The 13,565-nt window shown below is 31.9% G+C and overlaps 1 protein-coding gene across 1 annotated transcript; it reads left to right on the forward strand.

The window, feature by feature from the left end:
• Positions 1–222: 222 nt before the first annotated feature.
• Positions 223–11,459, forward strand: LOC124363790 (WAP four-disulfide core domain protein 2-like). The gene is made up of 3 exons (XM_046819051.1): positions 223–367; positions 8,725–9,039; positions 11,128–11,459. Exons 1-3 carry the CDS (start codon positions 223–225, stop codon positions 11,298–11,300), a joined length of 633 nt encoding a protein of 210 aa, XP_046675007.1. The 3' UTR covers positions 11,301–11,459.
• Positions 11,460–13,565: the final 2,106 nt, after the last annotated feature.

A 13,565-nucleotide genomic window follows, 5' to 3' on the forward strand; every position in this document is an offset into this window, starting at 1 on the left:
GTGTAGGAATCATTCTTTGACGATGGAAATTGGAGGATCGAGCCCAATCAGGAATTGAGAAAACTGTATACAGAGGTACAGGAGGTGCTGATGTAGCAGAGGATGAAATAGAAGGATCAGGTGGACAGGGCTCATCTTGAGTAAAGAGGACAACACCATGATAAAGACAATTCTGGAGAAAACCCCGGAAGAAAGAAGACCCCTTGGACAACCAAAGATAAGATGGTAGGACCAGGTGGAAAAGGACATGAGAAGACTGGGAAGAAGGAAAAAGGATGGAAAATACAGAGACATTTGGAGACAGTGTGTTTGCAAGGCAAAGTTCCACCAGGAGTACCAATGGCACAGCAATTTAGTACTGCCAACAGTTGGTTCCACAGCAACGGATTTTTATTTTATAATAAAAAAAAAAAAACAACATATAAATACATTTAAATGTAAAATATCAATTTCATATTAAAATCAAAATCTTATTTGTTCTTAAACTTTGCAGCTAAATAGATCAAGAGTTAGCATGCGTTAACCATATAGATTATTTAAGTATAGAATTTCAAGAGTTATTGATCTCCTATATAGACTTAGTGAGACCGTCCCTAATAGTTATATTAGAAAAGCCTATTTATCCTGCTTCAAATCAATATATTATGAGGTTATGAGGATTCTATAGGCTGACTATACTAGAGCTTAAGGAATTTTTATAATTCAAATAAAAGCACTTATAACTATAACAAGAGCAAAGCCCAGAGCTCATTTTGCAGGATATTTTGACAATAACAAATTTTTAAATTTTTCTATTTAGTGGTTTACATAATGACAAATCTAAATTACCTGAAATTTCATTCTGACAAACTTAGTTACAGTGCACAAGCAATTATAGATTCTCGTCGCCTTAGTAAAACTAAAACTAATATCAATTAAAGTTTTCAACAGTGTATAACCTTTAATAAATTCATTCCCTTGGCATTAAAGAGAACCAAAACAACTAGTGTTCATGAAGCCACGAGAACAGCATATCATGTGTTATTCGAAAGCCACCTGCGTTGTGGAATAGCAGTCTGGGGTGCTTCTTCAGCTGGCAATCTCCACAGAGTTCTGGTGATGCAGAAAAAAGCAATAAGGTTAATAGCTGGAATAGGACCTAGAGAGAGCTGCAGAAACATCTTCAAAAACTGGAAAATATTGACAGTAACATCCATTTACATCATAGAAACCATACTTTACTGCATAACTAAGAATCCTCCAAAACAAAGAGATCTCCACGGCCACTACACTAGACAAGCAGGGGATTACACTCTACCAGTCCACAGAACAGCATTGTTCGAGAAAAAACCATCATATGCTGTAATGAAACTGTTCAACAAGCTACCAGATCATCTGAAAGACAACCCAAGAGCTATAAAGAGAACCTTAAGGTGTTGGCTGCAAGACCATGCATACTACACGCTCGATGAGTTCTTCTCATGGAATGATGAATTTTAAATAGACCTCTCATTTAATAATACAATTCACTTTTAAAAACTGTTTGACTCTGTAACATGTCTTGATGATATTGTTAATAAAGCATATTGTCTATTGTCTATTGAAGTCTAAATTAAAATTTTATAAATGGATATTACCCACTCCTTTTATTTGATGTCTTAATGAATTTACAAATATACAATTTTTTTTCCTTTAGATTTGTGTAAGGAAAATAATGTAAGTAGTTATAAGTTCTGATCATGTATCCTTTTATGATTACATGTTTTATAACAGTTTACTATATTAGAGTGGTTTCATTCCTGTGAGTTTTTTCATAGAGTGAATTAATTACCTTATAGCTGCCATAACTGGGAGATCACAAGAGTGACGGTCCAGCTAAACTGGCTCAGTAATTTGGATTTAGCTTTGTGACGGGAGATTTTAATATTATTTTTAATTTATGACTCAAGAACTTTGTTCTTACGTACTTTTTAATAATTGTAATTTTTAATTTATTTATTTATGGATAGCTGCCTTTGTCCCCCATACGATATATATATATATATATATATATATATATATATATATATATATATATATATATATATATATATATATATTACCTTATTATCCCTTGTGATTTGCAAAGTTTTATTTTGTGTTTTATGTAATGAAACAATTTTGTCGTGCCTTGGATTTAAAATTATTAGATGTTTTTAAAATACTTATAATTTATGATTTAGAATTATTCTCATTTTAAAGTAGCAATAATACTTTTGTCATAGCTGCAGTATAGGTACTTAAGATTTTGACTTATTCCTAACTGACTGAATTTTAACGTTTTTAACTTGTGTGAGTTCTTACTACAAATAAAATTGATTGATTGATTGCACATAATATGCAAGAGTATCAAAATTAAATTATATCAGTGTTCCAGAAACTATTGAGTGTTTTTTTATATTTTCTTAAAAATATCATTAGTGTGATAAGTGCTACATTGTGGGCAAAAAAATCAGGAGTACAGGTCTGTTAGGATATTTATTTCATAATGAACTTTACTTTATTATTTACAAGGATGACTATCTTTCAAAGTTATGCCTTACTACCTTTTAAAAACAACCATGTCTCTATTATACTATCCATTTTACAGGGAGTAAACGCTTAGTTATGTAAAAATAAACAAAAAGCTCCTCTAGCACTCTGGTCTATTTTGCTTCGTTTAGTGTTTGTCTGTATGTTTAATTTAAACTTTAGGTAGCGTGCTAAAAATTACGCTGAAGTAAAAAGTGCGGATGTAGAACACAATAACAATAACATTACAGAGTTAGAACGCACGTATATATTACAGCGGGTAGTCACATGATGACGATGAATATTGAGTTTTTATGTGAATTACAACATTTTATTGTAATCTCTGTATTATTCGAGTTTATCCGTATCCGAAGAAGCCCCAGTCATGTTTAGCTAACTTAATCGAACTTCTACTGCGTTTTAAATTTTGAGCTGTTCAAATAAGAATTTCTAAAAGAGAAAAAAAGTTGCCATTAGTATTCTGATTTCTCACTGGTCAGAGAACTGAACTTAGAGCATTTCTTTAAGACCACATCCTATTTCTAAAAACTTATCAATTTGAAATAATGTAATCTCCACAATTAGTGGTGAGTTGTGGGATAATCCTCTGATTGGTGTGGTAACAATTTGTAATCCTGATAACGGTGGGAAGTGGGATCCCACATCCCTCCACCTTACCCTCATTCAGTTTCCTGTTCTAATCGAGTTGAGGTTTTTACGTTCACCTCACAAAACCACAGGATGTTTTCTTACCAATAACGGCTGTAGTAAGATCCTGAATGAATGAAGATAAACTAAACTCGTTGGCTTTTCTAAACATCAAGTCTGAACTTTTGAAAGGTGACCAAATAAAAGTTGAAAGACTTAATAGAAGAGTTTGCAATGGTTAAAAGTAGGAGAAAACTATGCAAGAAAACATAATAAAGACTTCCCAAAACAGAACATTGATACGTTAGTTTATTTTTGGTAATATTCTTTTTATTCAAGTATTTTAATAATAATGTATTTTTTAGTTTGTAAAAGTAGAGACCTTTTCAAATGTAATTAAAATCTTAAAAAAGTAACTCTTGGTGTTTTTATGGACTTGTTAGGTTTAGTTTTTTATTAAAATAATGACTGGCACATTTCAAGAGGATGGCAGTCAGAATAGTGCCTAGGGGGAAAATTGTATGAATCCAGCCCTGTGACACAGCTCTCATTCTTGCCAACAGAACAAAGATCAGCTTGACATTTTCAGCCTTTGAAATGACAAAGCAATGAAAACAAAACGCAACAATTATTTTTCACAACAGCTAAGAACAACCATGACACTCCCACAACTTTCTGTTACTGACTCAACTAAATACCTCAGCTTAACCATCAACTATACACTTTCATGGTCACCCCATATAGATCAACTCTTTAAAAAACGAAGCAGTAGGATATATGTCATGAGACGAATGAACCAAATAAGTGATTCCCAAAAGATATTGCTTACTTTGCCCTGTTTGAGTTTCACTTAAGATATGGCTTAGTGGTCTGGGGTGGAACAACAGCCCGAAACTAACAAAGAGTATTAGTTGTACAAAAAAGAGCTATTAGGGGCCTCACTGGACTGAACTATCGTAAAGCTGTAAGGAAGCCTTCAGAGAGCACAAGGTCTTGATGGCAGAATCATTGTGTATCCTGGAGACCATCATGTATGCTGTCAGTTTTAATAAAACAAGACTAGCAGACCAGCACTAATACAGCACTAGAAACAAGCACAATTTTCTCCTGGATCATTACCATTTTAGCATTTATGTAAAAACCTACATACAAAGGTGCAACTTTATTTAACTCACTACCAGACCACTTGAAGAGACTTACTGTGAATAGACTGAAGAAGACTGCCACAACCTGCAACACTCATTCTACTCAGTGAAGGAGTTCTTGGACTAGGAGAACATTACATAAACACTGCCTTCATAGATGTTTTTTTATTGTTTTGTTTTGTACAAAAAATGACTATGTACACTTGCTCTATCCTAAATTTGTTCTGTGATTTACTGTATTGTACAAAATATGACTAAAAATGTAACAAACTTTGAAATAATTATTGACAAAAATATTCAATACAAATTTATGTTTAAAAAATTAATATTGTTTAAATTCAAACATTTGTTGTATTCAAAAACGGGGTTTTTAAGAGCCAAGAGTAAAACTTATTTTGAAATTTAGTCAAATCAGGGTACCAAGTAATCATAGGTCTCAGCACATTCAATATTTTCAAAAAAAAAATTATGGTTGCCTGTAAAGTCGGTTTTACGGGCGAAGATTTTACGTGACAACGTCTTTTTCTCGGTAGAATATTTATTGATATGAATATTATTAAATTGCACAATAGGAACAAGGAATTGAATGAAAATAAGAATTGCACAAATTTTAACTATAGAAATATATTTTGTTTACTAAAACATTGTACATAATTTGAAATTAATTAAAATTTGTTATTGTAAATGGTAAAGTTGAATAAAACATTTACTAAAATTGGAATTTGAAATTCTTGCTAAACACAGTTAAATTCTAACTCCGCGCGTGGTGATTGGTCGGTTTAGTTCGTTTGTTTGGTCGCACTGTTATGACAGGTTAGAGGTTATAATTTGTTATTTTAAATGTTTGACTAGCAATACGCGCTGTTTCTTCTCAATCGACTGAATTACGATTGATTGCAGAGTGATTTAAACTAATAATTTACTTAACACGATCAACATTTGTCAATAGTATGACATAACCTATAAACTCAGTTTCTCAACTTTTGTGTCAATCTAACAATTAATCAATCAATCATAGTTTACGATAATGAAATATCAGTGTACAATTATTTACCTTTATTGTTGTAGTTGTTGTAAATGACGAATCTAAGCACTCCACATTTTCACGAATAAACATAGTTATCTGCTTTATCCCGTGCGGCGGACCCACAGTTATCTGCTTTATCCCGTGCGGATCCCGTGCGGCGGACCCACTGGACGGGCATCGTAACGTTACCGGGCGTTACACTTTTTCATGAGTGACTCCGAGCCGCAACCTAATTTAAGACGTTGTCACGTCAACAAAACAATGTGGCTATTTAAGGTCTTACTTAGGTGGTAATATCTTATGACAGCATAATCTTTATTCTTGGTATCATGTTTATGACAATAGTAATTAAATTTTAGACTATCTTGATGATACACTTACCAATACCAAATAAGTATAGATTAATTACAGTTTTGAATTTGTAAATGTTGTGTATTTGTAAGTGTGCAGTGATTCTTGGTCATTCCTTGGTCATGACGCTAATCACTTTCTTTTGCAGAATCAAGATGTCTTGAGTTCTGTTATAGCTCCCCCAAAAACTCCAACCATATCTAAAAACAGACTGGAAATATGTAAAATAAGCTGTCCTGATATAGGTTTGGAGTACTATATCATTCAAACATCTAATTAGATATATAACCTGGAAAAATCTAGAACATAATACTGTCTTATTAACCAACTTGTCAAGCTCACTGAGATTCTTACCTATTAAAAAAGTTTGTGTCATCTGCATAAAGAATTGTTTTACATTTGACTGCCAATTTATAATCATTTATATAAATTATAAGTATCAGAGATTCCATGACTGTACATTGTGGAACACATAACTTCACTATAACTTCATCCATCCATCTACCATTTGTATATACCAATTGACTACAATCTTTAAGGTATAATTTTTTTTAATGTAGGCACAAACCCTGGAAATTGTAATATTTAAATTTTTTAATGAGAATTTTGCTTTCAAAACAGTCAAAGACTGTGCTTAGGTTACATAGCAGATTGAGCAATGTTTTACCTCTGAAAGTTTCATAAATTTGCCTGGCTAAGAAATCTAGTGCACAAACAGTTGATCTTTCTTTTCTAAAGCAATTCTGAGTTGGATGTAAGAGATTATTTGTTCATATACTATTACTTTTCTCTAAGAAAATGTTAATAAAGGATTGATTGAGGAATTCCTTGTTCTACAGGTTTTGCTCTAAACCATTATGTATAATGATCGCATATTACTAGTTTCAAATTTGACTCTTGTTTACGGTAACAAAATCATGCTGAGTATAGATGAAGATAAGATTTTCCATCAAATAGTCTGATGTCATCATGATGACGTTAAATGTAAACAAAATTAAAACTGAGAAAATCTATTTCACAAAAATAAATACTAGATAGTATTTTTCTGGCCTCTAAATTATATTTGTGCCGCATACAAAATACATATTTAGAGATAATCCAGAACTTGTTATTTGCTGATAAATGTAGTCATCAGCTTTTGTACCATGCTGAGTTTAACCTGCTTTAGCTATTTCATTGCCACCTTTTCCACAAAAACATGTATTTGTAAACACTTCAATTGTGAATTAGGTACTTCTTTAGATGATAATGCTTTGTGTATCAAGAAAATTAGCCCTGATTAAAATAGCTGCATACCTTTGTTTAAAATATTCCAAATTTCGATACAATAATTATTAGAGTTGCCAAACAATTCACTAATTAAAGGAAGCTTCCTCACCAACAGACATGTTAAAAAAATGTTAATGCCAAATATATTTTTCTGTACAGCAAATATAATTTTAATAGGCTCTATAAGAGAAGAGTTGTTTGTCAGATATAAGTATACTAAGGATTTGGTTTATTGATGTTCTCAGCAGAAAGACGTGGATTTTCAAATCGAAATGAACTCAAATTTGTTACCACTTAAATGTTATCAAAGAGACATATTATGTTTTCATTTTGGAGCTATCTTGTGATTAGGAACTACAGAAGAAATGAAGTCCTTTAGAATTTCCAAACAAAACTTTTGTAGAAGTTAATGAAAACTGGATCAATCACTGTTGTCTAACGTTAAAAGCAAGATTTTGTTTTTACTCTTCTGTAAAATTGCGTTTAGGCATTTACACCATTTCGTATTTGGGGCAACTAATGTGTACATTCCTGTGTTGCATTGCATTTCATTATTAGATATTTTGTCTAATATCACATTAACTAGATATTTAACCGTTTTTAGTAAAGCACACTTTTTATAAGCTAATTTACTGTCTTTCTTATAATTAAAAAAATAGCTTCATGTAATAGTTATTTGTTCCTTTTGAATTTCAAAATTTACCAAAATAAAAATATTTTGAGTCATGGAAGAAAAAAATAAAATTTCCAGGTGGAAGAAGCATTGAGACTTGATGGACTGTGTTATTTATGTTTTTTTTCTCAAAATCAAAGTCACTTATTTTTGAACCACAATACATTTTACAATTTCAGTCTGTCTTGTACAGTGAGTGGAATAAATGGAGATGTAATGAGAAACATTTTACTAACAAATAAGTAATACTACTATTATGTCTTTGACTGTAAAGTTGTTGAGAGAGCTGTTCCTTAAACAGTGACTTATTACAAAGGAAAATGATGTAGTTTCAAACCAATAAATACTGTGCATTGATTATTATTGTCAAGAGTAAGTCCTAAAGACAGAGGAGAGAAATTTTATAATCAAACTCATCAAGTTTGATATTTCTTTGTTTTGTCTATATATTTGTTGTATTAAATTGGGAAGTAAAACACAATTCATGTTCGTATCAGTTAGTCTTTATTTTGATCAAACATACTTTACATTCGTTTAGTTTCTTTTAATTAGTTTTTACTTATCAATCAATCAATTAAAAAGTGTTAAACAATTCTATTGCAAATTATTGTTATCTAAGTTGATATATATTTTACATTTCTTATTTCTTCTATGTTGAACATTTTTATATTTTTTGTATTGAATTGAATTAAATTGAAATATCTTTATCCATGTTAGTACATAAAAAGTACATGAATGGTGATACAATAAAATAACAATTATATATTCTGACTAAGGATTATACTAGAATTGTGTATTGACCCTAAACTATTAAATTATGTTCTTACCCTAAACAATGCAGCAAAAACAAATCCCTGTTTTACAATTCTTAAAATCTCATAATCTCAAAATATACTTAAAATCTCATAAAAAATGCACAGCTGTGCAAACTCTTCGAAATTGTATAAATTTTTGTTTGTACTGTAAGATAATTGTAAAATGTTTTTGCTGTCGGAAGAATGAATAAATAAGTAATTTTTAACTGTAATTTGTAACATCCTGTGCAAATAAAGATTTTGAATTCTGGGTCACATGTGGTTTAGACTACGGTTATACCACAAAAGGAAGTAGATGGAGATATCAAGAAGAGCGTGGCTGGAGCCCAACTCACTACCCTGTGGACCACCGCCGCCTCGACATGCTGCTCTGTCTACTGCTGTGTCTGTTGCCTGTTATAGTGACGGTAACCGAGGCCCAGTACCCGAGGCCTGGAGACTGTCCTCCTGCCTTACCCGTGGGAGTTTGCTACCCCAGCTGTTCCCAGGATGGTCAGTGTGAGGGATTCTACAAGTGCTGTGCCACGGCTTGTGGAGGCACGGTATGCAGCAGACCTGTCACCAGCCGCAGGTTTGCCAACTGTAAGTGTTACCAACAGCAACATAACCTAACCTCAAATAGTTATAGGTTATAATGTAAAATATGAATAGTTAATTTTTTTTTAACTTATGGATAGAAATTTAATCCATAACTAAACTTTATGTGGTTTATAAAAAAAACTTTGATTTACTCTTACATATCTACCAAATTCAAGTTTCCAAAGAATTGTATTTAATATCCTGATGCCACTAAGATGCTAATACAGAAAGGTTTCTAAATTTCGATATTTTAAACATAGATAAAGGACTACAATTATGTAATAGATACATTTTTAGAATAATGCAACTATAGACTTAAAATTTACAATAAAAAATCAGAAATGGTATCTTGCACATAAGAAATCAATTGGTATTTTGCAATTTTATTCACAGTAATATTTTAAGATCTACTGGTCTTATTTTGATTTTTGTAAGTGATAGTGTTCTTATCATTTGCGTATTTTTTTAATGTAACCTCTTTTGGTTTTAACACTAATTTTTGTCTCCAAAACATCTTTTTCAAGAAATGTATTTAAGTAAAAGTGAAATATTAATAATTGAGTTTTGATACTTATTAAATTAATATAGAAATTCCAAATATTTTTTGCATGGAAGAAATTCACCAAAAACTGGAAAAAATTTCAAGGTTTAGTTCGAAATGATTTTTTAAAGCTAGATAAGAAAAATAACTAAGAATATTTGGGTGTAAAAGTGCACAGTAAAAAGCAATTACACTCATGCTAGTCAATTTTAACAATAGATAAGACATTTCATTGATATGATTGTTGGTGTATCTACAGAAGAGAGTCAATACATGCATTTTAAATAATATAATTATATAGTTTTAAATTTGTATATATTGTAATCAAGCTTTTCTTAGCAGGTCAAAGCTAAGGATTAAAACATGTTCAGAATGTTTTTATTTATTTTTATTCTTTACAAATTCATTTTGCTAAGAATTTGTTATTTTTCTTGGTGGTATTTTACCAAGGTGTATTCTTGTTAATATTGTAACTGACCACTTAGTACTAAGGCTTTGAATTCTTAATTCAACATTGGTTTTAAATTGTTATTTAAAAATATCAGTTTCAAATAAAAATAAACCAATACATCAGAGTATTTAAGGATCTGACAGAACAATAAAACGTTGCAGGTTAAATTTAAATACTCTATCTTCGTATGAATCAAACCAATCCAAAAAATTATATTCATCATACAAGGATGTAACAAACTGAAAAATGTCATCTGATTCACTTTACAGTATACTCTGTTTACTATGTTTTTTTATTTTGTCTTTTAGGTTGTGATCATGGTTACTCATAAGACCAAACTAAAAATGTTTGAATTTTAACTTTGACTTTTCAACAACCAAAATAGTCTGTGACAGTTGAGGCAGTGCTGTCATACCGATGCTGACCAACAACTACTCTCTGATGTTGAGTCAGATCAGTAATTTTTCCTACACATAAAATTGGCAATAGTGTTATATACAGGATGTAAAGGGAGGATTAAAATGCAGCACCAACATCGTACTATTTTGGTGCAGTTCTCTTAGAACAAGAAGCTTAGATATTTCACTTTGTCCCAAAAGTATGTTTGTGCTGTTTCTGGAGTGACAGGATATTCTGGATGGGTAAGGTTGGGGATAGAGGCAGTTGTCGAGATCCATGAGGAAGGGTTTTGGATTAATCTTAGTCATGTCTACTTGGAAGAAAGGGGATCCCAACTCTGTACCAGCCTCTTCAGTCAAAGCAGGCAGGGGGTGGCACACCCTTATGTCTAGACTAGCAACAGCCTTTAACACTTAGGGATCCCCACCTACTCCAACAGTCATCCCCCGCAGTAGACTAGACCTATCGAACTACCCTTGCACCTCAATATCTCGACAGTTGCGGATAGTGATGTGCCGCTCCTGGACATACATAAGGTTACCCAGATTGTGACACATCGGTTTTAGCTGTACCCAGTGCGGGTTCAACTGGAAGGTACAAACCAGCCAGAAGTGAACGTTCCTGGGACTGCTCTAGTGGTTAGAAATATAACATTGTCAATGAGTTGTGCCACAAGTTCACTGATGACGTTGTGTTCCAGTGAAGAGTGGAGTGTGTCCTGCAAAGCCGACGGGTCCCTGGGTGTGCTCCAACAGGTGCGCAATGGACAGCGATTGTCGCGGGCGGCTCAAGTGTTGTCGCAACCGATGTGGTGCTCTGGCCTGTGTAGCACCCGAGACTGGTATCATGTTTCAGGACTATAACAATTTGTAACTCTGGTTTATAATACAAGTATTATTCTTTATAACATTGATAAAGTGAAACTAAACCGATTGTTTGTTAAATACCATGCAATATTTGAAATGTTCTTAGGAAAGATCTGTAAGATAATCCAATGTATGTGTGTATTTTCAGTCATTATTCTATCAATATCAAAAAGTAAGCAATCTTTTATTAACGTTGGAAAAAATACAATTTAGACAATTTAAATTTATTTTATTATTATTTAGCCAAGTATTACGATGACACATATTAATTCATGGCGGTGAATCAAAACAGTGTTATTTTGTAAATTTAATTTTGCTATAGATAACCAATGTTAAAAACTTAACTTTTAAATCATACCCTATATGAAATATTAATTAAATTAAATATATATTTTAACTTGTTTTATTTTCAATGAGTAGCTATATTTTCTATTTTTATAATTTTATATTTAACTAGATGTAGCTCAAACAGTTATTTTCATTAAAATATGATGGAAGATTATAATTGAAAATAAAAATTTTTATTGTTTATGGTTGAAATAGAAAAATTGATTTATTTTATCTTTTACCATTTATGGAAATCGTGACAAACTACCCCAATATATTTTGCTTTTTAATTAGCTTAAGGGAAAGATGATGTTTGTTAAAAAATATATAGTTAGTGTAAGGTTAATCAGTAAAAGAGTAAAAGATCCAAGAAGAAAACACTAACAAATGAATTAATTATAGAAATAATAAAATAGTAAGTGTAGTTTATCAGCTTGTGTTTTAGAATTTGTTTAGTTTTTTTCGAGTTTATTGTTCATGTTTTGGGTTTATTTTGGCGGTTTGATTAATAAACTTGTTTTTATATGTGTGTATGTGTGTACCAAATAAATTTATTCTTCCTTCATTTGGTTTTCTTTTTGTATGAACTTTACATCAGTACATTAGTCAATTTTACAATACTGAACTATATAATGTGCTTTAGAGTTTGTGGCTATTTTTGATCCATATTCAATATAGTTTTGTTATATAAATCAAATTTTGGTATGATGTCCTCCACCGATTGCGCACTCAAAAACTCTTTGTAGAGCTAAATGTGTACGGATTGTGAAAATCATTTGAGTTTTTCTTTAATTTTTAAAGCTGTCCGCTTTTTTAACACTACCTCCCAGAGCTTACAAGAGCCTAATACTAGATACTGTACATCTTTTGAGCTACAGTCTTAATATCAATATTCACATTCCACAATAAACTGCCTCAAACAGAAGTTATTTTATCATGTGATATGTTGTGTTCTTTTGAAGGTAATCAGTATATACAACAAAACATAGTTAGTGTTTTATTGAGGCAAGACAATTTTAATAATTATAATTCAACAAAGTCTAATGTACCTAAATCTTGTAATAAAGGTACTAACTAGAGAGGTGAGTAAGGCAACTAGAAAGATGAAGCACAGAAGTTAGATCAGCTGTTGTAGAGATGTGGGTGTTCTCTAGGCATTAACATTAATTTAGTCTGTGTTGGTAGTAACAATGTCAGCATTGTTGTCATTACAAGTAACAAATTGACAGGTAACAAATCAATCATGATTTATCCGTAAAAGAAACATGATTCGTAGTTGTAAGAATTGGTTTAGGTGATTTTGCTTTAAAGAATACAATAGCTTTCTAATCTTAACAATTCACAGTTCTGTCTTTGAACAATTCTTCTTTTGTTGGAAGAAGTTGTACTGATAAGTGTGTCAGAGCTGAGTGTGGGTGGAGTTGTTGGGGATGAAAAACCAGATAGGGATGGTGTGCTATAAGTTTGAGACAGGTCAGGAGAGCGTAGGGAAGTTGCGTTGTTTCCATAGATTTCTATGACAGCCAGCACAGATAAGTCCGTCGATGACAAATGGATGGTAAGTAAAGGCTTACGTTCTTCATAGTGGCTCTCCAGTAGTCCTCTAAGTTTCTCAAGAAACTCTAAATAAGGAAGACCATCTCTTAATTCTCTCTTAGAATCCTGTTCATAAGACATCAATTAAGACAGTAGTATTAGTTTCTCGTTGAAACTGCACAACCTTCTTAAAATGTCCTGAATATATTAGACCTCTTATGCAGCCCATGGGAGTCCTCTTCTCTTGAAATCTTGGACAAGCTGTGTAAAGGCACCAATCTTCTTCCGTTACTTCCCAAAGTAGTCTTTCTTGGTAACTAGAGTATACACTGATGCACCTTTAGATGTTTTGAATGGGACTTAAATGTTTATTTTAGTGACATCAGAGAGAAGTTCCCCTATTTTCTAA

This window comes from Homalodisca vitripennis, chromosome 5 (genome assembly GCF_021130785.1).
Source record: "Homalodisca vitripennis isolate AUS2020 chromosome 5, UT_GWSS_2.1, whole genome shotgun sequence".
Classification (NCBI taxonomy): Eukaryota; Metazoa; Arthropoda; class Insecta; order Hemiptera; family Cicadellidae; genus Homalodisca; species Homalodisca vitripennis.